This window comes from Lentinus tigrinus (assembly GCF_003813185.1).
Source record: "Lentinus tigrinus ALCF2SS1-7 unplaced genomic scaffold L226scaffold_22, whole genome shotgun sequence".
Classification (NCBI taxonomy): Eukaryota; Fungi; Basidiomycota; class Agaricomycetes; order Polyporales; family Polyporaceae; genus Lentinus; species Lentinus tigrinus.
The window spans coordinates 1-21,321 of NW_027137931.1; the positions used below are offsets into that span (position 1 = coordinate 1).

General features: G+C 56.0%; 7 protein-coding genes across 7 annotated transcripts; 5 read left to right on the forward strand and 2 right to left on the reverse strand.

Annotated features, from left to right (window-relative positions):
• Positions 1-34: 34 nt before the first annotated feature.
• L226DRAFT_466880 (uncharacterized protein) lies at positions 35-1,013 on the forward strand (the record flags this gene model as incomplete). Its single annotated transcript, XM_067676012.1, has 3 exons — positions 35-265; positions 318-417; positions 472-1,013. 3 exons carry the CDS (start codon positions 35-37, stop codon positions 1,011-1,013), a joined length of 873 nt encoding a protein of 290 aa, XP_067533067.1.
• Positions 1,014-1,189: 176 nt separating this feature from the next.
• L226DRAFT_524564 (uncharacterized protein) lies at positions 1,190-7,107 on the reverse strand (the record flags this gene model as incomplete). The annotated part of the gene is made up of 21 exons (XM_067678897.1): positions 1,190-2,038; positions 2,075-2,152; positions 2,205-2,398; positions 2,468-2,678; positions 2,734-2,823; positions 2,894-3,031; positions 3,097-3,363; positions 3,427-3,454; positions 3,529-3,617; positions 3,754-3,881; positions 3,910-4,302; positions 4,333-4,574; positions 4,642-5,000; positions 5,063-5,173; positions 5,234-5,403; positions 5,465-5,747; positions 5,814-5,906; positions 6,065-6,104; positions 6,366-6,400; positions 6,446-6,727; positions 6,784-7,107. The coding sequence occupies 21 exons, from the start codon at positions 7,105-7,107 to the stop codon at positions 1,190-1,192; spliced, it is 4,404 nt and encodes a 1,467-aa protein (XP_067533068.1).
• Positions 7,108-7,408: 301 nt separating this feature from the next.
• L226DRAFT_537015 (cytochrome P450) lies at positions 7,409-8,937 on the reverse strand. Its single transcript, XM_067681234.1, has 6 exons — positions 8,656-8,937; positions 8,327-8,413; positions 8,207-8,252; positions 7,875-8,128; positions 7,607-7,795; positions 7,409-7,526 (listed from the first exon to the last, which is right to left on the reverse strand). Exons 1-4 carry the CDS (start codon positions 8,852-8,854, stop codon positions 7,879-7,881), a joined length of 582 nt encoding a protein of 193 aa, XP_067533069.1. The 5' UTR covers positions 8,855-8,937; the 3' UTR covers positions 7,409-7,526; positions 7,607-7,795; positions 7,875-7,878.
• A 185-nt stretch (positions 8,938-9,122) lies between these two features.
• On the forward strand, positions 9,123-12,340 carry L226DRAFT_511582 (FAD-binding domain-containing protein). Its single transcript, XM_067678304.1, has 13 exons — positions 9,123-9,805; positions 9,974-10,099; positions 10,157-10,293; positions 10,350-10,365; positions 10,428-10,496; positions 10,556-10,660; positions 10,724-10,777; positions 10,846-11,003; positions 11,057-11,168; positions 11,230-11,394; positions 11,463-11,801; positions 11,869-11,989; positions 12,047-12,340. Exons 1-13 carry the CDS (start codon positions 9,452-9,454, stop codon positions 12,097-12,099), a joined length of 1,809 nt encoding a protein of 602 aa, XP_067533070.1. The 5' UTR covers positions 9,123-9,451; the 3' UTR covers positions 12,100-12,340.
• A 565-nt stretch (positions 12,341-12,905) lies between these two features.
• On the forward strand, positions 12,906-15,722 carry L226DRAFT_614701 (FAD-binding domain-containing protein; the record flags this gene model as incomplete). Its single annotated transcript, XM_067686679.1, has 14 exons — positions 12,906-13,235; positions 13,304-13,429; positions 13,498-13,632; positions 13,691-13,708; positions 13,769-13,837; positions 13,899-14,003; positions 14,062-14,115; positions 14,170-14,327; positions 14,390-14,501; positions 14,567-14,731; positions 14,838-15,167; positions 15,228-15,313; positions 15,386-15,420; positions 15,486-15,722. 14 exons carry the CDS (start codon positions 12,906-12,908, stop codon positions 15,536-15,538), a joined length of 1,776 nt encoding a protein of 591 aa, XP_067533071.1. The 3' UTR covers positions 15,539-15,722.
• Positions 15,723-15,998: 276 nt separating this feature from the next.
• On the forward strand, positions 15,999-17,623 carry L226DRAFT_537017 (uncharacterized protein). The gene is made up of 5 exons (XM_067681235.1): positions 15,999-16,025; positions 16,097-16,278; positions 16,341-16,646; positions 16,718-16,874; positions 16,943-17,623. Exons 3-5 carry the CDS (start codon positions 16,341-16,343, stop codon positions 17,524-17,526), a joined length of 1,047 nt encoding a protein of 348 aa, XP_067533072.1. The 5' UTR covers positions 15,999-16,025; positions 16,097-16,278; the 3' UTR covers positions 17,527-17,623.
• An 872-nt stretch (positions 17,624-18,495) lies between these two features.
• Positions 18,496-21,140, forward strand: L226DRAFT_489983 (aldehyde dehydrogenase). The gene is made up of 9 exons (XM_067677301.1): positions 18,496-18,770; positions 18,839-19,158; positions 19,421-20,098; positions 20,183-20,257; positions 20,316-20,371; positions 20,424-20,483; positions 20,539-20,577; positions 20,640-20,712; positions 20,784-21,140. The coding sequence occupies exons 1-9, from the start codon at positions 18,690-18,692 to the stop codon at positions 20,878-20,880; spliced, it is 1,479 nt and encodes a 492-aa protein (XP_067533073.1). The 5' UTR covers positions 18,496-18,689; the 3' UTR covers positions 20,881-21,140.
• The last annotated feature ends 181 nt before the right edge of the window (positions 21,141-21,321 follow it).

Consider the following 21,321-nt stretch of genomic DNA (forward strand, 5'->3'; position numbering starts at 1 on the left):
GTAAGTACCGTCAATAGATGGCATTCACCCACTCATGCAGCGGTGCAGAGACCCCATCGCTATCGCCGACAGCCATGAGCGAGTGTTCATGATGCTCGCAGGCCGCCCAGGTCACTCTGGTTGGGATGAGGTGACCAAGGAGGCTGCGCGTGCTATCAATGAGGATGCAAGGCAATACGCCTGTGCTGGCAAAGATCCCGAGCCGCACCGCCGAGGATCGCATGGAATTGCATCTGGAGGATACTCAATGGGAGGGGGTCAGACAGTACGTCCTCCCTATCTCTTTTATTCATATCCTTTCCCACCCTACTGTGCAGCACCCGCAGAACATGGCGCACGGCTCAGCATTCAAGCAGGGCGTCATGAACAAGCTTCGGGAGAACTGGGCCCTGCGTCGGATCGCTGGTTTCGTTGACAGTATGTGTTCTCAGCTGGGCCCGGGGTTAGGCGACCGCACTAACGATCCAGCAGTGTGCTTCCTTCTCTATGCTCCGAAGCTCTACGGACACTACGAGCAAGTGATGACGTCTCTGCTCGAGAGAGACCAGTCGCTTCGTCCGCTCTTCCCCAACTCCGTCTTCGCCGCCGGTACCTTCAACATTGGACCACAGGTGGCAACGTTCGTGCACACCGACCACCTCAATTACGCCCCTGGCTGGTGTGCGGTGGTTGCTCTGGGCGATTTTGACCCACAGATTGGCGGCCACTTGGTGATTTGGGACCTGAACCTCGTCATCGAGTTCCCTCCTGGCTCGCTCATCTTTCTACCATCAGCGATCCTTCGCCATTCAAATGTCCCTGTTCGAGAGCATGAGACACGCCACTCATTCACGCAATACACCGCCGGTGGCTTGTTTCGATGGGTGGCCTGTGGTTTTCAAACACTGGCAAGCTTTGAGGAGCAGGGTGGTAAGTTGCACATGGATGGTTGGGATCGGTGGGTACATGGTGTTGGACTCTACAGCACGCTGAATGAATTTGCGCAGCGTGCTGACCTCGTTGGCTTAGAGTAGTCCACACTGTAACCGCTCTAGTCTGACATGAAAAGCGATCTTTTGTGGTGCATTGCGAGGCCTTACGCCACGGTAATGCAGTCCTCAAGCACTCCAGTAAGTATGCCCACATACGTCATGATGGAATGCTTCATCGTATTCCATTGACATGCTACAAGGAGATCGACATCACCAACTTAATGTTCGACCTCAAAGCCCTCCCACTCCTCTGCACCATGCACATCATACTCATCTTCGCTATCCTCGGTCTGGCCATCTGCATCTAGATCATCCCCATGATATTCGCCTGCCTCTGCGCTACCCCGCGATGATGCTTCATCGTCCTCATTGTCAGTAGGGGGCCAACTTCGAACACGATCGCGAGCAGCATCATCTGCCACTCTTGCCTTCGACTTGCCCTTGGAAAGCTGAGGCCGTGTCTTAGACCGGCGCAGGCCAAGCAGCTCTCTAGCATCGTCGTCCTCGTCCTCGTCGTCATCGTCCTCGTCGGTGTCGTCGTCGTCGTCCGATAGCGCCATATCGAATTCCTCATCCGCCTCCTCATGTACCGCCGGAGCCTGTCGTTTGAGAGCGTCTTCAAGGTGCGCACGAAGCTTCTTCATCCCCAGCTTGTCTCGATTCTTGTGCAAAGCTCGCAGCGTCCTCCGAACAGCATCATTCTGGCGATTCGCCTCTACCAGAGTTCTGCATACCAGCGCATCACGGACCCACTGCGCCGTCCGCTTGACAAATCTTCCCACCAGATCCTGGGTGATGAGGCGGCCACGACCGGCCGGGCGTGCGGATGGACCTGCGCGAGGCGGCGTACGCATCTTCTGCAAGGCTTTGGCCCAGCGGAGCAGTCGGAGAACGCGTTGCCCAACAGTAGCTTTGTGCGACTGCATTTGAACGACTGCGGGATCGTCGCCGTACGAATCGCGTAGCCAGTCAAGTACAGCAAGCTCTTCCTCGGTGCGGGTGTACTTCACTGCCTCCTTGGGAGGGCCACCGTCCTGTCCCTCACGGGAGTCTGCACTGTTTGACCGCTCTGAAGAATGTGATGCAGCCGTCCGGGGACGCACCGATGAATCACGGCGCCGAGCCTCGTCCTCAGAATCAGTACGGGGATGCTTGAGCCCTGCAGGACCTGCGGAGGTACCCTGTGGAAGGACTGAGTAAGCCAGGATCGCTGTGTCTGGGAGATTGACATACCGATTCGATGACAAAGCGCCATTGAAATAGCACGGCCTGATACTCCGCAGGCTTGTCAAGGTCGTTGAATGGAACCAGCAGCATGGGTCTTCCAGAGGCGAGGATGCGCCGGTTCCGTTGTTCATCTATGATGGCGACCCGGGTCAGAAACTCCTCGCCGCCGACTCGCTCGGGAATGCTGATATATATATTGCCTTGAATATAGAGCGAAACAGTTAGCCTGACAATGATTGGAGACGGCGGGAACATGACAGGGTGCGTACGATCAAGACCGAGAGCATTGTCGATGAGAGCGTTGACCACCTCTTCCACAGGTGCAGTGACCATACCAGTGTTAAGGTGATACGAGAGCGGCATGAGGGAGAGAATGCTCAGAATGGGCTGCCCCGATGGTTGATTGGGCGTGCAGTGGCGGCGGTCATAACCAACGGCCGCAACATGGCCCGACCGTGTGGTGGGAATCCCGTGAGCGGCCTGCAGTTGTACATAACATGAGCTCCAAGAAAGCAGACGAAACAGCAAAACGTACCATAGCATCAATTCGCTCACGCTGGGTTTGAGAAACCGGCTCTTCAGGCGGGACTTGCCGTTCCTTGGCGGGATGTGAACGCGCCGCATACTAGTACGTTCGAGGTTGGATAATCGCAGATGAGATAATTAGTCTACATGACTCAAACGCACGAACGTACCAGACGGTCATCATGCTCAATGGGGTGATCACTGCTCGGCCGGAAATTGATCCCTGCCTGTAGTTGAGTGTGCGCACTCATATCCACAGCCTCTCCGATGTACGGCCTCCAGGCGACCATCTCCAAGCAACGAGGATTCTGAAGGAGTAGTTATCAGTTCGAATGCGGAGACATGGGTCAAAGGGTGAGCGCAGATGACATACACTGGCAGGGGCCGCAATGCCAGGCAGCGGCATACGACCATGCCTCACCAGCTGAGCGATGTAGACATCGGTCGCCCAGTTACGCTTCGAGCCCTTGGGAGGTGCCTTCGATGGGATCTCATGAGCGTTCAGGAAGTCCTCGACAAGCTTCCACCCGACTGTGACCGCCTCCCGTATTATAGCTGATCGAGCACGATGAATGTCCTTGATCAAGTTCACAGCCTTCGCTTTCTTGTCATTGCCAGCAGCCCAGGCGCGCAGGATGGCCTTGGAGTGGAAAGGTGAGCACATAAGCTCAGCGAGATTTCCGTAACATGAATTATGACTCACTGTAAGTTCCTGCAAAGCCAGGTGCTCACTGTCGGGTCACGCGAAGGTGTGGGGTACACCGGTCAGCTTAACCACATGAAGAGACGTCTACGAAGTGCTTACATGTCAAGCTGCTTGAGAGCCATACGTTTTGGACGCGAAGACGACGACATTGAGTGCTGGACGGAGAATGGGCGATGGGAGGACGGAATCTATGTGAGGAAGTTAGAGCTTAGGCGGAAAACGACAATGACGGAAGGGGTTCAACGATATAGAAGCTCGGCAAGCAATTCCCGAGTGCCTAGAGCCCAATGGGATCTACAGGGCCCATGATAGCATCTCGGTTACCGATCCGACGCTGATGAGATTGTCTCGCAATGTGGGTGCACCCGGAGAAATGTCTTCTGAGCAATTGGATATTCGCAAGAACATAGCCGACATCAGAACGTCAAGCCAGAACCAGACATGGTAATATGCTGAAACCACGTGTGAGGGACTACGTACGGCTCTTGCGAGCTGGCCGCCAACGGGCCATAAACTTCGACCATTCTCCACCTAACTGGCGGCCATGCGAAGTCCATCGGTCTATCTCGCCATCGACTGCAGATGCAGCCTCAAACGCCCGGGAGTTGTCGCTCCAAGTTGACGAGTTGTACTTGCAATTGAAGACTTCCTCGAACGCAACAGCGCGAGGCATCCCGGAATTGATGCGGCGCCGGACGGCATGAAAGCCGATGGCCATGTCGCAAACGTATCTGAGTGGCCACCCACTGCGGGAGCTGCCGCGCGGTGCGGTCGGATCAAGCTCAGTGCTATCGTCAAGCACGAGAGCACTGGGCAAGCTAGGCAAGATTGCGTCGAGCTGCGTAAGCAACTGCGAGACCGCCTGAGAGGACCCTGGTAAACTATGGGTTGAGGGCGACACACGTCGACTAGACGGCGTGCTGGGTGCGTACGCGTACTCCTTTGTCGGGGAGAGCCAGAACGCACGGCTCTCGGCTGGGGTATCCGGAGCAACGCTAGCTCCTCGAGATGGGTAGCGAGAGCTTCCACCATCAGAAGAAGGGGGGAAGTCATACTCGCTGCCGCCATCAGAGATAGCCCCTAGATCGTCAGAGGGTGTCATCGGGCGTGAGGGAAGGACGGGTGTAGAACGGCCCGAGCCGCATCTGCTGGAAAAGAGGTTGAGAAAATAAGGTGAGAATGCTGCGTGATGCACCGGTCGCAAGAACGCACTGAGACGGCGTGATAGAACGAAGACGCTTGGTGGGGCTCCCTTGGGGAGAGGCATGCAGCTCGGGTGGAGAGTCCTCACGTCGTCGCACCGCGCGATTGGGCATGCCTTCGGCCTTCACGACGCCGAGGGTGCGGTAATGCAGCTCTGTTGCATGCGGATGACCGGTCTTCCTGGAGAAGCCAATGTCACGACGGGCAGTCGTCGGAGATGAGGTGATCCAGGTCCACCGTGTGCCATCCCACCATTCGAACATCTCTGTGTCTATGTGGTAGAGCTTGACAAGCACCGAAGAGTCCTTAGGGTGCCACTTAGGATAGTAAGGGGCTACTATTTCATAGAGCTTGCTTGGCTGATCGTTCTGTTGATGCGAGAAGATTGTGAGTGGGTGGGTATGCGGCAAAAGCAACAAGACATAAATACCTCCGGCCACCAGTGGACGAAGATGGTCTTGTCAGCATCGGCAGCATCGGATTGCTGTATTGCACTATCAGCGACACGCTGCAGCTGCTGTTCTTCGAGGAGTCGAAGGGTCTGTTGATAGCAAGGTGATATAGGGATGGCATGGGAATCGGTTGGAAGAAGACGACGCACAGCAGATGCCGCAGGAGAAGTAGCGGAGAGAGCAGCGCGATGGGATCCAGAAGTAGCAGCGGGTGCAGTGACGGTTGGGGCAGAGACCGGCGCAGAACTATGCGTTGAAGGGTGCGGGATTGAATGAGCGATGTTCGGAGGTTGGATGCTCGGGCCAACGGGAGGCGTGGCTGTCATGATGGATCTTAACGCGAAGAGTAAAGGACGAAGCACAACGGACGGAGTGCTTACCAGTAGATGCCAACCGAGCCTGGTCAGCAGGGGTAGGACGATGGGTTGAAACCCTGCATGAACGAAGGGATGGAGTGGTGAGGTGGGCATGGATGCAGCAGTTTTGGCAGAGACCATAGTAGCATGTGCGGTTGATGCCAAGCGGTTTCGAGAGGGCGCGGCATAGAACACCAGGGCAGGGGACAGAACCCTTGGGTGTCTTTGGGAGTGGGCCCTTCGGGATGTCAGGCCGCCACTTGAAGTGGTTGCATTGGGTGATGACCGGACCGATGAAGTTGGAGCACTGGATGGTGGAGGCAGGTGCGTTAGAAAGTAAACACTACGGTGCAGATAATTCCATGCTACATACCGATTCCATCCACCAGCCTCTATGTTCCTCATTGTTGGAGCCCTCGCAGAGCCGAGGGACGGTGATCACGCCCGTGTCGCATTTCGTGCAACGCTGGAGATGACCAACCGGGTCAGGAACGGACGAGTCGTGAGATGACATGTGACGGTTGCGGTGAGCCGCCTCCAGCGGAGACCAGGGAACAGAACGGTAAGGGTATGCTCAGAGTTAGAAGGGATGCGTGCGGGAAGACATGAGGGAGCGTAGCATACCTCTATGACACCGGATTCGAGCCCTCGCGCTCCGAGCGTCCTTGAGGATTATGTGAGGTCCCCACAGGAGAAATTATTTAGCCGGCCGAGCGTGATCGTTCTAGCCTAATGCGATCAGTAGAACATGGTCAGTAGTGTCGTACTTATATTAGGGTGATATCTGCCGCATTGCTTGGTCGGGCTGTGCCCTGCACCGGGAGATAGATACGGAGGGCGTCATATATCTACTATTGCTTGAAGTACATCAGTTTGAATACACGCGATACTGCTAGTACGGGTAGATCAGTCCAGGCGCATTGACCTGGATGCGCCACACATCCGCCTGTACGAGTTTTTCTAAACATGATGGAATATGATGGAATGAGATAGCAGTGAACGCACCGGGAGAATGGCATGTGCGTGCTCAAGAAAGCGTTGCAGAGCGTGTACCGGGTCGAATGTGACCGGCGCAGTCTCGGCAAGCACACGATCAAGCAGCGTAGACCACAGCAATTGCAGATCGTGAGCTTGCTCGAGTGAATGAGGATGCGAAAACCAAGCGAAGATCTGCTGCAGGGCACGGAGATGTTCCACAGCTGCGTCGGAGAGGGTATGTGTTGAAACATGGAGGCCGGGCATGCCTGGCCATGTGGACGCCTCGTGGACAGAGCCAGGGAAAGGGATCTGTGCGAACTTTGGCATGAGGCAGATGTTTTGGAAAAAGGAGGAAGCACACTTACCATGATCTCTGCGTGGAATTGGTAGTCGATGAGGGCAACATCCGCCCCGGCAAGACGGATCGCCACATCTTGAATGCGATTGCCTGCGGCATGAGCCCTTCGAACGAGGCTAATAGCACCGCTTGGAGGCACGGCGGGCGCAGGTTCTTCGTCTCCCCATCCACCGCCAGTGGGGGCACCCCAGTCGGCTCCGCCCCAGGTTGTCAGAAGTGGGGCGGGATCGAAACCGAGCTCTCTTCGCTGCTCAGCAGTCAGCGGCGATGGGAGCTCGTTGGTGACTTCGTTCAGTTGGCTAGGCTCAGCGTCGGAAGGTTGTGCGGCCATCTGTAGTTGTTGGAGAGATAGCAGTGGGCGGGGAGGCAGAATGGCAGAGAGAGGATGGGATGAAGATGAGCGTGAGAGATAAAGATGTTAGATCGGCGGATTACTGGTGAGGTTCAGCAAGAATAACGGAGTACAGATAGGTGAATGATTCAGGAGATGGCCTCAGCTTAACTATGACCAGATGGCGGTGACTGGGAGTTCCACTGCTTAGGCTATATGACTGGACGTTATAGGCGGGCGTATGGTCGAGCACGGCACTTCTCAGAGCTAAAACTATAAATTTAATGCAAGAACTTAATGTGTTCAGCGATGACATTAAGTGGTTATGCCTTTGCACGAAGGACTTCAGCACTTAAGCACTTAATCTATAACATCTGGGAGGGCGTGAATACGGTAACAAAATCGTGTTAGCAACACGCCTGAAGCGTTTAAACGGATGGGTGTTGTGAGCGGAAGCAGTTCAGTGAAGGGTAGGAGGGGTTAAGCGATCGGATATTACCGTGAAATGGTTTGAGGGACGGCAACGGGCCATGAAGTTGGATGGCTGAAGCGGTTCATCGGCCGACCGAAGCGGTCCAGGCATGACATGAGGGAAGTCCCTGGTCATCGTCAGTGCGGTGACCATGATACAGTCTGTGAATGAAGCACTTAACCGAGCAAAGGAATCGCTGAAGTGCACCTTGCACGGCTGCAGAGGGACGAGTGTGCAGAGGCAAAGGCAGTGAGCGCTGGAGATTGTTATCAGGGATAAGAACGATATAACAAACATTGTTACTCGTGATTGACGCCTGCTTCCGCCGGATTCCGGCGGATTCCGCCGGAAGGTGCACCATAGCTCACACAATCAGGATCGTTCAGCATGCGCAACATCAATCGGTGCGTCTCCTCTTCCTGCATCGCGAGGATGTGCGGGTCCTGGCATGCGCGCGGGCCAATGAACTGCTGGAAGAGCCTGCGGAATTCGCGGAATCGCGGGTTGTCGGGTCCGTGCGCGTACCCCAGGCCGCGGTCCCATCCGACCCTATGTAGTCAGGAACGATAGCGTTAGTTTAGGCTTTAACGGAGAAACTCGTTGGACTGAAGACTCAAGAGTACTAACAGTTCACCCGCCATGACGGCATTCGGCCGGTCGGAGTAGATTGAACCTTTATGAGTATGTACATATGAGTGGATGATTGATTAGGTTCTGCAGAGAAGCTTCAAGATCAATCGTGCGTGCCTTTCGTGTCTAGCAGATCGCTCGCCGATTTGTAGGATCCTAGTATGAGCGTCGGCTGACCCATGACGGTGACGCCAACAAGGTCGCCTGCAGGAAGAAGACTATGAGTGTGTCCTGGCCCATCCTGACCATGTAGTATGTGAACCAGTACAGAGGGTGCCCCCATGCTTGTCCCCTTAGTCACCCAGGGCCATTGTAGGACTCTCGCTTGTCCTGAGTTCTGGACACTCACTATGCATCGTTCCCAAACTAGTACTTCCCATTCGTGTTCAGGCTACTATGGGACTTGCAACAACACTATCATAATTGACTAATTTGACTTTACCCACCATATCGCGCAATCCAGTCGTGGAACTTCAGCCACTGCTTGTCCGGAGGTAGCTGTAGTGCGACGCCGAGGAAAGGAAGACCCGACGGACCCGGTGCCGAAAGTTTTCGACGAGAGCGGACGAGCGCGACAACGAGCACAAGGAAGAGCAAGGCGAGCGGAATGTCGAGGTACCGGAAGATGTGGTTAGGCTGGAACATCGGGGGCTACGACCAGGGCAGTAGGTGAATTACCGAGGCTAGACAAGGCTATGTAGAGTACGAGACCTGCCGGTATGGCAGGCAGTTACCAAGAGGCGAGGATGACGAGACGGCCCCCGAAGGACCGTAGATCGCAAATCTTCGGCATCCTCGTGCCGTGCATGATGCAGACACGGTCACGTGAGACGTGACCACATGCGCTTGGCACACGATCACGCAGTTGGATGAGCTTTCTCCGCGACGTTATATGCCGACGCTCAGCCTTTCTCTCAACCTGCCACTTGGATTCATCCACATTTCTCTGCTTTTACGAACTGGCTGGACCAGCTGGCGGCAAGACGGCAGAGTATTAACTTGCAGTTAATCAGGGGAAGACGTTTATGAAGGATGCCTGGTTCCTGGGATCTACTCAACGTAATTACCCGAAGCCGCATCTTTCATTCCTTCCATATGGAAAGTGGACGATAGCACTTGCCTAATCAACCTCTATGAGTGCTCCGGAACGCCTGGCCAGACGGCATGCTCATGTCCATATAACTTCCACCCCCCGCTCCTTGCCCAGCCCCAGGGCCACGGACCGCAGGCTCCCTCTCCACGATGCTCGTCGCTCGGATGAAGTTCGTCGCTGCTCTCCTTGCTCTCGCCGCTTTCGTGGACAGCTCGCTCGCCTCCGCCGTCCCTGATGCGGACGAACTCTCGTCATCTTCGAGTTCGAGCTCGACTGCTTCAGTCGCTGCTGCCGCTACCGCCTCCGCTTCGCTCTTCTCTGCCCTCGATGTCCTCAATGCGACTGTCGGGGGCCGGTTGAAGAAGGCGGTACCTTTTGAGGCTCCGTGCTTCTCGATACTGGAAGGCAAGCATGTTGCTGTTGACACAGCGGCTTGCGCTGCCATTCAATCCAACTATACCGACCCCACCTTCCGCGTCACCCACTTCGGCGCGTACATGCTCGTGAGTCCTTCCTTCTCCGTCTTTTATGCACCCATTCTGTCGCGTGGACGCACATGTTCCCCACCGCATCCGAACGGAGCGGGAATCGGAGGAACTTGCAAGAGTGTCCAACTCTGCATGAATGGGTAAAGTCATGCCCAGATATGGAGGACTGACCTATGTCCCCAGCCGCAATGGGAAACATGCCAATCCTCGTCCACGTCCGAGGGATGCCTTCTCGACAACAGTAACCCAACGAACCCACTCGCGATCGACGGCGTGAACTGCCAACTGGGAAATGTCCCCCCATACTATGTGCGTCGATTGCTTTGTTTGACTGCGCGCGTCCGCTAAACCGTACATGCTTTGCAGATTGAAGTGAAGTCGGTTACGGACGTGCAAGCCGCATTGGCGTTCTCAAGATTAACCGGGGTACGCTTATCGGTCAAGAACAAGGGTCACGACTACAAGGGCCGCTCAAGTGGCAAGGATACGCTGAACCTCTGGGTGAGTAACCTTCGGTGCATGGAGCGCTTCATTGCTGACCTTTCCGCGCGGTCCAGATGACAAACTTGCGATCGGTGTGTTCGTCCCTTGTTCTTTGTGCCGAGCTTTCGCTGATCCTTAGCTCTCCTCAATTCAGATGTCGCACAGCGCATCGTTCAGACCAGAAGGCTGCGTGGGTAAGACTTACGACGCCATAACGACAGGTGTAAGTTCCCTCGGGTATGCTACGAACCGCCCGTGCTCATCCGCCGGATTCTCTCACAGGCCGGCGTCTTCACGCAGGACGTCTACGAGTTCGCGGACAGCGTGAACCGCACTATCATCGCCGGGTACCACCAGACCATCGGCTTTTCCGGCGGATACTTCCTCGTGCGTGCGCCCGCTCGCGCTTCTCTCTCCTGCTATTGGCACCGTTCTGATGCGCGCACGTAGGGCGGCGGACATAGCGTCTTGTCACCGGTATATGGTCTCGCAGCGGATCGCGTGGTACGTCCGGGTCGTGTCTGTGGTTGTGGCGCGCGCCTCTGATGTGTGCTCTTGTTCTTGCGTTTTAGGTCCAGGTGAAGGTTGTCACGCCTGACGGTGTCTATCGCACTGCGAACGAGTGCCAGAACAAGGACCTGTTCTTTGCCCTGCGCGGTGGAGGCGGGTCTGCGTTTGGAGTCGTCATCGAGTCCACGCACCTCGTCGAGCCGCTGTTCCCCATCCAGGCGTGAGTCGCTTCGTTTTATGCAGTGTGCGCGCGGAGCTCACGAGTTTGGAAAGTGCTGTGTTGAGGTTCGCGCCGTCTGCGTCGACGGACCTGGCAGCATGGTACAGCCTGATGGTCGAGAACTCGTATCAGTGGGCGAACGATGGCTGGGGTGGACACATTGTCGTACGTATCCTATCTTCCTCTGCTGGTCAGATCTCCTACTGAGCACCCATCTAACTCTCAGGGCCCATCACTCATCCACGTCACGCCGCTGCTCTCTAACGAAGAAGCCAAGGCGTCGATGCAGCCCGCAGTCGACTTTGTGACCGCGCACAACGGCACAGTTACGATCGAGCAGCTCCCATCCTACCTCGCATTCTTTACTAAATACGTCACCGCCGCGCAAGCCGTACGTCCTCTCGCGAACCCAATTGATTCCCCTTTCATCCGCTGAGCTGACTGCGCGTGCTCCCACAGGCCGTCGGCCCCGAACTCGAGCTCGGCACGCGCCTCCTCCCCAGCAAATTCTTCTCCACGCCCGAAGGCCGCACGCAGCTCACAGCACTCATCAACGACACGCTCTCATTTGCGTCGCCCTACATCGTCGCGGGCACGCCCTGGCTATTCAACACGAGCGCGAGCCCGGGTGGTGCGAGCGCGGTGACGCCGGCGTGGCGCGATGCGATCTGGCACCTGTCCGTCAAGTGGCAGTTCTCGTTTGACGATACGTTGGCGGAGCGGAAGGAGGGGTATTCGACGTTGGAGGAGCATATACAGAGGTTTAGGGACTTGACGCCGGGGAGTGGGGCGTACTTTGTGAGTGCCGTTCTTTCTCTTTCTGTGTGTCTGTGGGACTTGTACTGACGCGCCTTGTGCGACGCAGAACGAAGGCGATGTGTACGAGCCAGACCATGAGACGTCGTACTGGGGGGACAACTATCCGAAGCTCTTGGCGGTCAAGCGCAAGTACGACCCGCATGGGTTGCTTGACTGCTGGCAATGTGGTGCGTCCCAACCCTTTTCTGTTTGTCTCCGAGGTCGCTTACATGTGCGTGTTGCAGTCGGGTGGAAGGGTGAATCGGACGACTTGTACCAATGCCACATCAAGCTCTGATTAAACGTATCTATCTGGGGACGAAGGATACCGTTACAGATTGTAATACCTATTGCTGTTGTTGTTTACCTCGCTATCATACTCCCATTGGCTTGACGGACAGGCCGGCGGGTGATCTAACGGTTTCGGCCATGATGGGGCTTGGTTGCGTAGGTTCAAGTTGTCAACTGTGGTCGTAGCACCTTGTCAGTAGTACTAGTGGTATTCTTATCAGTATTAACAACTCATTGAACTTGCTGCTAAAACTCTCACACTAGTAATGCTCCCGTATTACGCTATTGAGGAAATTCCCTGGAGTTTGCATGCCGAGACTACGAGCAGGAGCTCGTAGCTATAGCCGGCTTCAGTCGGGCCGATACCTTCGTGGCGTTGCTGCACGATCACGTGGTCATCGGGAACATGATGATGGCACGAGCCGTGCAAGTCCCGAGCTTTCCTTGCACTCCGACGCTCACGCGGGTGTCGCTGAGCTGATAAGCCTAGGTTTAGCCCGAGATCACCCAGCTCATCTATCGTCCAGCATCTCGGCATGGTCTTCGGCGCGGTTAGCGGATGTTAGCGTATGACGCTGCACGGTGCCTGACGACTACGCAGGACTACGCAACGCCTATCTTACGCGCGTTTCCAATGGAAGAACACATGCCTAAATTGCGGCTGCTAGTACAGTCCAAACGTTGAGCCAGCACTCAGAGGCTCACTTGCCATTTTCCTGGCCCCTGGACGATGGCTTTAAAACTCCAAGGACTCGTTGACCCAGCCAGTGCGCGCACCCCCGAGGTTGCTCAGCTGAACACACCAGTGCCACGATGGTCGCCGCACAGCGTCTCCCCACCGCTCTGCTCGCTCTCGCGACTGTCGTGGACGTCTCTCTCGGCTCGAGTCTCAGGCGGCTGACCGAGAGAGCGTCCCTGGCCTCCTCCGCGTCGTCAACCGCCCCGTCGTCGGTTCCCTCGGCCCTCAGCCAGCTCAATGCGACGGTCGGCGGCAGGCTCAAGGCGGCAGTCCCGTTCGAGAGCCCGTGCTTCTCGACGGTGGAGGGCGAGGCCACCGTTGTCGACTCTGCTGCGTGCGCGGCCATCCAGTCCGGGTACACCGACCCGACCTTCCGGGTCACGCACTTCGGTGCTTATATGCTCGTAAGTCCGCACTTCTTATGTGCATGCTATGTTTCGCTCATGATGTACTCTTACGCATATGTTTGTAGCCGCAATGGGAGACGTGCCAGTCTTCTGCGACCACCGAGGGGTGCTTGCTCGACAGCAGCAACCGGACGAACACGGACGCAATTGACGGTGTCAACTGTCAATTGGGCAACGTACCTCCGTACTACGTATGTATTCGCTCTTGCGGTGTGTTCTCTCCATCGTCTGCACAGCTCATCTATGCCGTATTCTTTAGATTGAGGTTGCGTCGTACACTGACGTGCAGGCTGCGCTTGCCTTCTCCAACTCGACCGGGGTCCGTCTGTCCGTCAAGAACAAGGGCCACGACTACAAGGGTCGCTCGAGCGGGAAGAACACGCTCAACCTCTGGGTAGGTGCTCGGATCGTCAGGTGTACTCGTCTCGATGTTGATTGGGTGTGGCGTTCAGATGACAGGGCTACAATCAGTACGTCCTTTCGTGTCCCCCTAGGTTCAATGTCTGAACTGACCCTGTTTCAACTTGAAGATCTCGCACGACGCGTCCTTCGTACCTGAAGGGTGCACTGGCGTGACGTACGATGCCATCACGACCGGGGTGAGTGTCACGTAGCAGTTTGTGTCCGCGTCTGTTACCGACTGTTCTGACTCTTCAACAGGCTGGCGTCGAAACGCAGGATGTATACGAGTTTGCGGATAGTGTCAGCCGGACCGTCATTGGCGGATACCACGAGACTATCGGGTTCTCCGGCGGGTACCTTCTTGTGCGTACCCATCGAATCATCCTCCCCTTGCTCCTTATTAACTCGCGATAATACGCAGGGCGGCGGCCATAGCATCCTCACCCCGGTGTATGGTCTGGCCGTGGACCGCGTGGTGAGTCCAGTCTGCGCAGCTATACCCGGAGCACATTTAACCATCGCTTTATAGGTCCAAATCAAGGTCGTGACTCCCGACGGCGAGTACCGTACCGCGAATGAGTGCCAGAACGAAGACCTGTTCTTCGCGCTCCGTGGCGGAGGCGGGTCCGCCTTCGGTGTCGTCATCGAGTCCACACACCGCACAGAGCCTGTCTTCCCTATCCAAGCGTTAGTCTTCCCCGTCTCTCAAGCCGTTGTATAGCACAAATTGACTGACGGCGCGCGAGCAGTGCGGTCCTGTCTTTCACAGCTAGTAACTCCACCGACCTGGCAGCGTGGTACAGTCTCTTGATCGACAACTCGTACCAATGGGCGAACGACGGTTGGGGTGGACACATTGTGGTATGTTTGTCATGCTGCCCCCTGTCTATGATTGTGCCGCCTTGCTCAGGCATTTTCTGACATAGGGCGCGTCCCTCATCCACGTCACGCCACTCCTCTCCACTGAGGAGGCACAAGCATCCATGCAGCCCGCGGTGGACTTCGTGACTGCCCGCAGCGGGTCGGTCACGATCGAAGAGCACGCCTCCTGGCTCTCGTTCTTCAAGAAATACGTCACCTCAGCGCAGGCCGTACGTCTCCCATCCCTTCTCCCTTCCCCTCTTTCCTCGATCCCTCTTTACTAGCCCCTCCCTTCCCGTGACGACTTATGAATGATCATCCCTATCCACCCGACAGGCCGTCGGACCCGAGCTCGAACTCGGCACCCGCCTCATCCCGAGCACGTTCTTCTCCACCTCCGAAGGCCGCACGCAGCTGTCCGCGCTCATCAACGAGACGCTCTCCTTCGCGTCGCCCTACATCGTCGCTGGCACCCCATGGTTGTTCAACGCCACGGCGGGGGCGACGGCGGTGACGCCGGCATGGCGGGACGCGATCTGGCACCTGTCGATTAAGTGGCAGTTTTTGTATAACGATACCCTGGACGAGAGGAAGGAGGGGTACGAGACGCTGGAGGGGCATATACAGGACTTCAGGGACCTGACGCCCGGGAGTGGAGCGTATTTCGTGAGTGCTTGGTCTCCTCGAGGGCGAGGATCCGTGCTGATGGGGCGATGCGTGGCGTAGAATGAGGGCGATGTGTATGAGCCGGACCACGAGACTTCGTATTGGGGAGACAACTATGCGAAGCTCCTGGCGGTGAAGCAGAAGTAGTAAGTTTCTGGATCCCGCATCCTTCTTCGCCATTACTTCGGTGGACACTGACTGTATGCGGCCCCGAACAGCGACCCCAACGGGCTGCTCGACTGCTGGCAGTGTGGTGCGTTTATTTTTCTCTAGTTGCTGTTCGCGGGGCTCTAACGCATAGCATATATGCATTGGCAGTCGGATGGAAGGGCGAAGACGACGACTTGTACCAATGCCACATCAAGCTCTGATCCCGACTTGACTGCTGGGGAACAAGAGCACCAACGTATGATACCTGACATTGCTCACCTGCGGCCTGTTTTCTACTTCTATCCTTTCTCAGGAGCTCAGCGGTGCGCCATCCACATGTATGCACTTTTCTCTTCGGGTACATTACTTTGAGGACTTTGTTGTGCATATTCGATACCTGTCACGAACATATATCCTGGAGCTCGTTGCTCGTTCACTAGTATTCTAGTTCAAGTTGTTGTTGAAGTGCGTCCTTTATATCCGGCGAGTTTGTCTCTGCTTTGTTCATTCAAGTTCGAATATCCCCTGCATGTGATCATGAGGAGGAGGAGGAGGAGGAGGAGTGCAAAGCCAAAACTTGTCCAACAGGCGTCTAAGATACCATATCCGGGCTCCTAACCCCAGCCTGACACTCATTTCTCTTTGGGTCTCCTCTCCATACCAATCCACGAACCGCCGTCTCGACACTACTCTCAATAGGTAGCTAGGGTGCGGTGTTCTCTGCCATGTGTCAGCTTTGGTTACTTACTGGCCTACTGACGCCACGTTGACTTCCGCAGCACACCGAAGGCTGCCACCAAAAAGCATGTTCAGATTCGATTTCGAGGTGGACGACATCGACGAGGGCGTACAGTCTGCTTTTCAGGCTGATAATTCCGAGTCGAGTCATGTCACTGAATCAGAAGATCTATTACACAACTCAATAGAGGATGCCTCACGGGAAATTCTCCTAGACGATCTCGTAGGCACCGTCCAACATGGCCGTTGATCTCGTGAAGAAGAGGTGCTAATTTTCCTGGACAGATGACCAAGCTACCTCCTGCAATATCATTCTCGCCAATTTCTATTCCGCTCTCCTCGGGCGGGGAGACGGTGTTGTCCCGCAGAGACCTCTTTGATGCCCGATTCCAGCTGATCTCCGACGACGATGCCGGGGCCAAGGACGGGCGCTCTGAAGTGGACTTCGTCGATGCACCTTCGGACCTCGTCCCTGGAGTCTACGAAGGAGGCTTGAAGACGTGGGAATGCAGCCTAGACATCGTAGACTGCCTCGACTCGATCTACGGTGCCGAGATAGGCAGCAAGATTCGTGGCAAGCGCGTCATCGAGGTATGTCTATCTACCGATCGTCATGGGTCAAACGGATGAACGCACTGACACGGAGTTGAGCCGCGCAATAGCTAGGGTGTGGGACGGCGATTCCGTCGATGTACCTACTCCACTCTGTCTTTGCCGCGGACCCTGCCCAGTCTGCTAGGGATGTGGTTGTCCACTTGCAAGACTACAATGGACTCGTGCTCCGCCTCGTCACGCTCCCGAACGTCATCCTCGCATGGTGTGAGTGATTCTCTCTACTACTTCTATATTATCTGGGGGTTCGTCCTGTTAACACCTCCGAATCGTAGACATGTCCCCAGCGTCATCTGCGTACCGTGCAAGCGCTACCACGCAAGCCGAACAAACCGAAGATGCGGAGCAACCACCGCCCGCCGACCCAACGCAAGCGGGAGAGCTGCCCATCACGCCCGTTCTGACGGCTGCGTTCCTCGAGTCTCTGAAGACGTACAGAGTTCATCTCAAGTTCTTCTCCGGTTCGTGGGCGACGCTCGACGTGGACGCGCCCGACCGGGGACCATACGACATCCTCCTCACCTCGGAGACGATCTATCGGACAGCCAGCCTGCAGTCTCTGGTCAACCTGATGAGACGGGCGACGGTCAATCAGGGCCGTACTGAGTCTCTCGAGGAGGCAGCCTCGAGACTGACTTTGGAGGACGCCGAGAGTCTCAAGCTGCTCGCCCGGGAACCGTATCTCTGCCTTGTCGCAGCCAAGCTGGTCTACTTCGGAGTCGGAGGCGGTGTTAGCGAGTTCGTCGATGCAATTGAACGGCCGAAGGAAGGTGGGAGGTTGGGAACGGTGCAGACGGTGCTAGAAATGAGCCGGGGAGTCAAGCGGAGTGTCATGCGGGTAGTCTGGGAGGCCGTGTAACTCGCGGTTGGGGTGTGTAAGCGGATGCGCAACACCTTGAAAATGGCTAGGTGGGCAGCATCTCTTCCGCTCCCCGTATGTTCGCTGGTATGACTCAACGTGTTCCCCGCTACAGATCTCGCCAGATTGTACGGATAGCTTGCGCGCTGTGTGGAACGTCTTTCACGTTCAATCCTTGTCCGAAGTCCGCTTATGCTTGAGTGCAGAGTGCGGAGCCTGAGCAAACACATCCGTCGGCGGCCGTCGAGCGAGGTAAAGCTTCAAGGCCTGTCACCCCCGTTCAAAGCTGCGCTTAGTAGTTTGAATATTGCGGAGGAGTCATCTACGCCCAATTCATCCTGTCTTGTACTCGGTGGGCCGTGTCGGGTGGGATGGCATTTAGCGCCGTGGGCTTTGCCACGTTCACCTGTCCCACCACCAACCATGTCCACTAGCCCAATCTCCGTCTGTTTGGACTTGCGCGCGGAGAGGCGCGATGCCTACGACTCGCTATGAGAAGAAGAAAGAACGCGTCGGCTATGAATACTTGAGTAGTACTTCGCAGTGTGACGTGTCCAGTCTACCCTGACGATCCCAGGTACGGGCTCACTTGTAGAATTAGCTATCACGTAACTAACCACTAGTAGCGTCCGTGAAGAAGCAGACATGTACTGTCATTGTCAAGATGGTCGAGTGGGGCAGCTCGTCTCGACCAAGAGAAAAAACCCAACCCGCCACAGCGATCATGAGGTGATTACGTCAAGTCATGACTCGGACACCATCGGAATCTAATAGGGCCTTGGGTGACATTACAGTGACTCAGTAAGTAGCCTCAGCATGCCCCAATTTTCTTCTACAATGCTGACTTTGAATGTAGAAAATCCTCGAGTCCCACAACGTTCGGGCGGCGCTGCACTATGCCTTGGGTAAAGGCTTGGCAGCGCGCGGCCACGAGGGCCCTGCAAGCCTCGCGCTCCAATCAGATGAAGTCTTCATGAAAGTCAGGAGCTTCCGCATTCGTGCACTGCTTCTGAACGGCTAAATGGTACTTCCCCTGACGGGGCACAACCTGTCCTCCAGCCAGACGGACAGTATCCCAAGCTAGACGCCATTGTAGCCACTATATCATCCTCGTCTTCGTCGTGTCACCACAGTTCGCACCTCTTCCCCTCCTCTTCTCCACCATGCCCTTCGATCTTCCGCTCAAGGTGATGCCCGTCCCGGCGGCATCCTTAAAGTTGAACACAAACGAAGAGATCGACGAGGTCAGGCTAGATCTTACCCCACCCTCCCGGCGTCGCAGGGACTTAACCTTGGATGATGCCGCATACAGGTCTATTCACGCTTGACGGCGACGTTCCAGTCCGGGGCGACGCGCTCGCTTGCCTATCGCCGCAAGCAACTCTTGCAGCTCGCACGCATGCTCCAAGACAACCATGTCGCATTCGAAGACGCGCTCCTTGCAGACCTTAACAAGCCGCGACTGGAGACGACTGTCTCTGAGGTCGCGCACCTTATCACCTCCACCCTGAATGCAGCCGAAAACCTTGAGTCTTGGGCGGCGCCGGATCCGTGCCCGACACAAGAGGTGTGGCGCAGCTCGTGGGGTGCTACCCTCTACAAAGAGCCTAAGGGCGTCGTCCTCATCATCTCGTGAGTAGCACTCATACCACTTACGGCTTTTGATGTCGCGCGCGCGGGGCCACTTTCTTGAATATCAAGAGGGCAGCGCCTTCTATTTATCGTGGGCCCTTCTCTTGCGGTGCTCTTTGCGTAACTTTCTTGGTCTTCTGGTGTCTATTTGTAGCGCCTTCTGATATTGCATGCCATCTTGGTGCGCACGGGTCCCGCCACATGTCCTCGTGTCCCCGGCACTTGCTGCGAGCTGTCGTACTGACGCAACGTTTACCGCCAGCCCGTGGAACTACCCCTTGGTCCTTACCGTAAACCCTCTCATTGGAGCAATTGCAGCCGGATGCCCGACCGTGCTCAAGCCCTCTGAGCTTGTCCCGACCTTCTGCGAGCTGTTTTCCCGACTTATCCCCAAGTACCTCGACCCCAATGCGTACGCCGTCATCAAGGGCGGAGTGCCTGAAACGACACACGCTCTCGCGCTCCGCTGGGACCACATCTTCTACACCGGTAACAGCCGTGTCGGCCGCATTGTCGCCACCGCTGCGGGCAAGAACCTCACCCCGGTCACTCTCGAGCTCGGCGGAAAGTCCGCAGCCGTCGTCGCAGACGACTGTGACGACCTTGACCTGGTCGCGAAGCGGATCCTGTACGGCAAGATCCAGAACAGCGGCCAGCTGTGTGTTGCGCCGGACTACGCGCTCGTCCCGAGGGCGAAGGTTGCCGCGTTCGTGGACAGCTTGAAGAAGGCGCACGACGAGTTTTGGCCGGAGGGCGACCATCCGCTGACGGGGAGTCAGCCAATCAGCAACATCATCCACCCGACGCACCACGCACATCTCGTCGACCTCCTTAACCGGACAAAGGGCATGATCGTCTTCGGCGGCGAGATCCATAAGGACAAGAGCATCGCGCCGACGATACTCACCGACGTCCCCGTCGATGACGTACTCATGGACGAGTGAGTAACGGTATCGCTCCGGGTGCAGTCACTAATGATATAACTCATCATTTTGTTTGCTGCGGTTGTGCGTTGTGTGAGTAGGGAGATATTCGGGCCTTTCCTTCCGATCCTTGCGGTGGATGACATTGACGACGCGATCCGGGTGATCAATTCAAAGTGCGTCTTCTTGACATCCGCGCCATGCCTTCCAAGTCTGATCCGGTCCGACGCACAGGCCCATCCCGCTCGTCATCTACTTGTTCACCACTCAGGATGACCTGAAGCATAAGTGTCAGTATCTCCCATGGAGTCGGCGGACATCATGCTGACCCCGACCACGCAGTTCTCTTGGAGACAAGGAGTGGCCAGTTGGTCGTCAACGACACCATCATGCAGCTGTGCGGTGAGTACACGCCTCCCGGATGCAGTCAGCAGTTACTTACCCTTCCCACGTCCAGCGCACGAGATGCCATTCGGCGGACAGGGCGAATCTGGATGTACGTCCCCCGGCCTCCAACCACCCAATGAGCACAACTCAGCTGACACGCACGCTCCGCAGACGGGATGTGGTTCGGGAAGACAACGTTTGACGTGTTCACGCATCGCCGTGGGTGCATCACTGTCCCCTTCTCGTAAGTTTTCCGTTTCTGTTCCGCGTGCATCGGAGAGGAGGGTACTGAATGTGCTGCGCTTGCTTGTGTAGGGATGAACCGTTCTTCCAGGGGAGATACCGGCCGTATACGGAGGACAAGTACAAGGCTGCGTGTGCTCCGGGGAAGGTCAAGATACCTGACGAGTGAAAGGAGCCGTGAATGTACCTGAGGAGGGTTCAGATCACGGTGAGGATGCTCATACCAGAGCTGCATTAAGTTCGCGACGTGTAGGATAGTATCGGATGTATCGGATGTGAATGGCTAACTTACTCAGTGTATTCTATCGCGCTAGCTAGAGTCCAGTACTACAAGATAGCACATTCTCATCTGTCCAGGAAATGTTGCAGTAGTGCGGCAGTAGTGAGGCCAACGCTAGGACGTTCCTCCATATTATACAGTACTGCACCACGGGGTGAAGCTGTATGCTCTCCTGATGATTCCTAGAACCCACACACCTTCGACACTGGTAAATCCATCATACCATCGCATGCTTGTGGTGTGTGTTGCTCTTCCCCACCAAGCTATGGCCCGTCCTTGAAGAAGTGACATCCGAGCGAAGTACAAGCGCCCAGGGTTAATCTCCGCGAC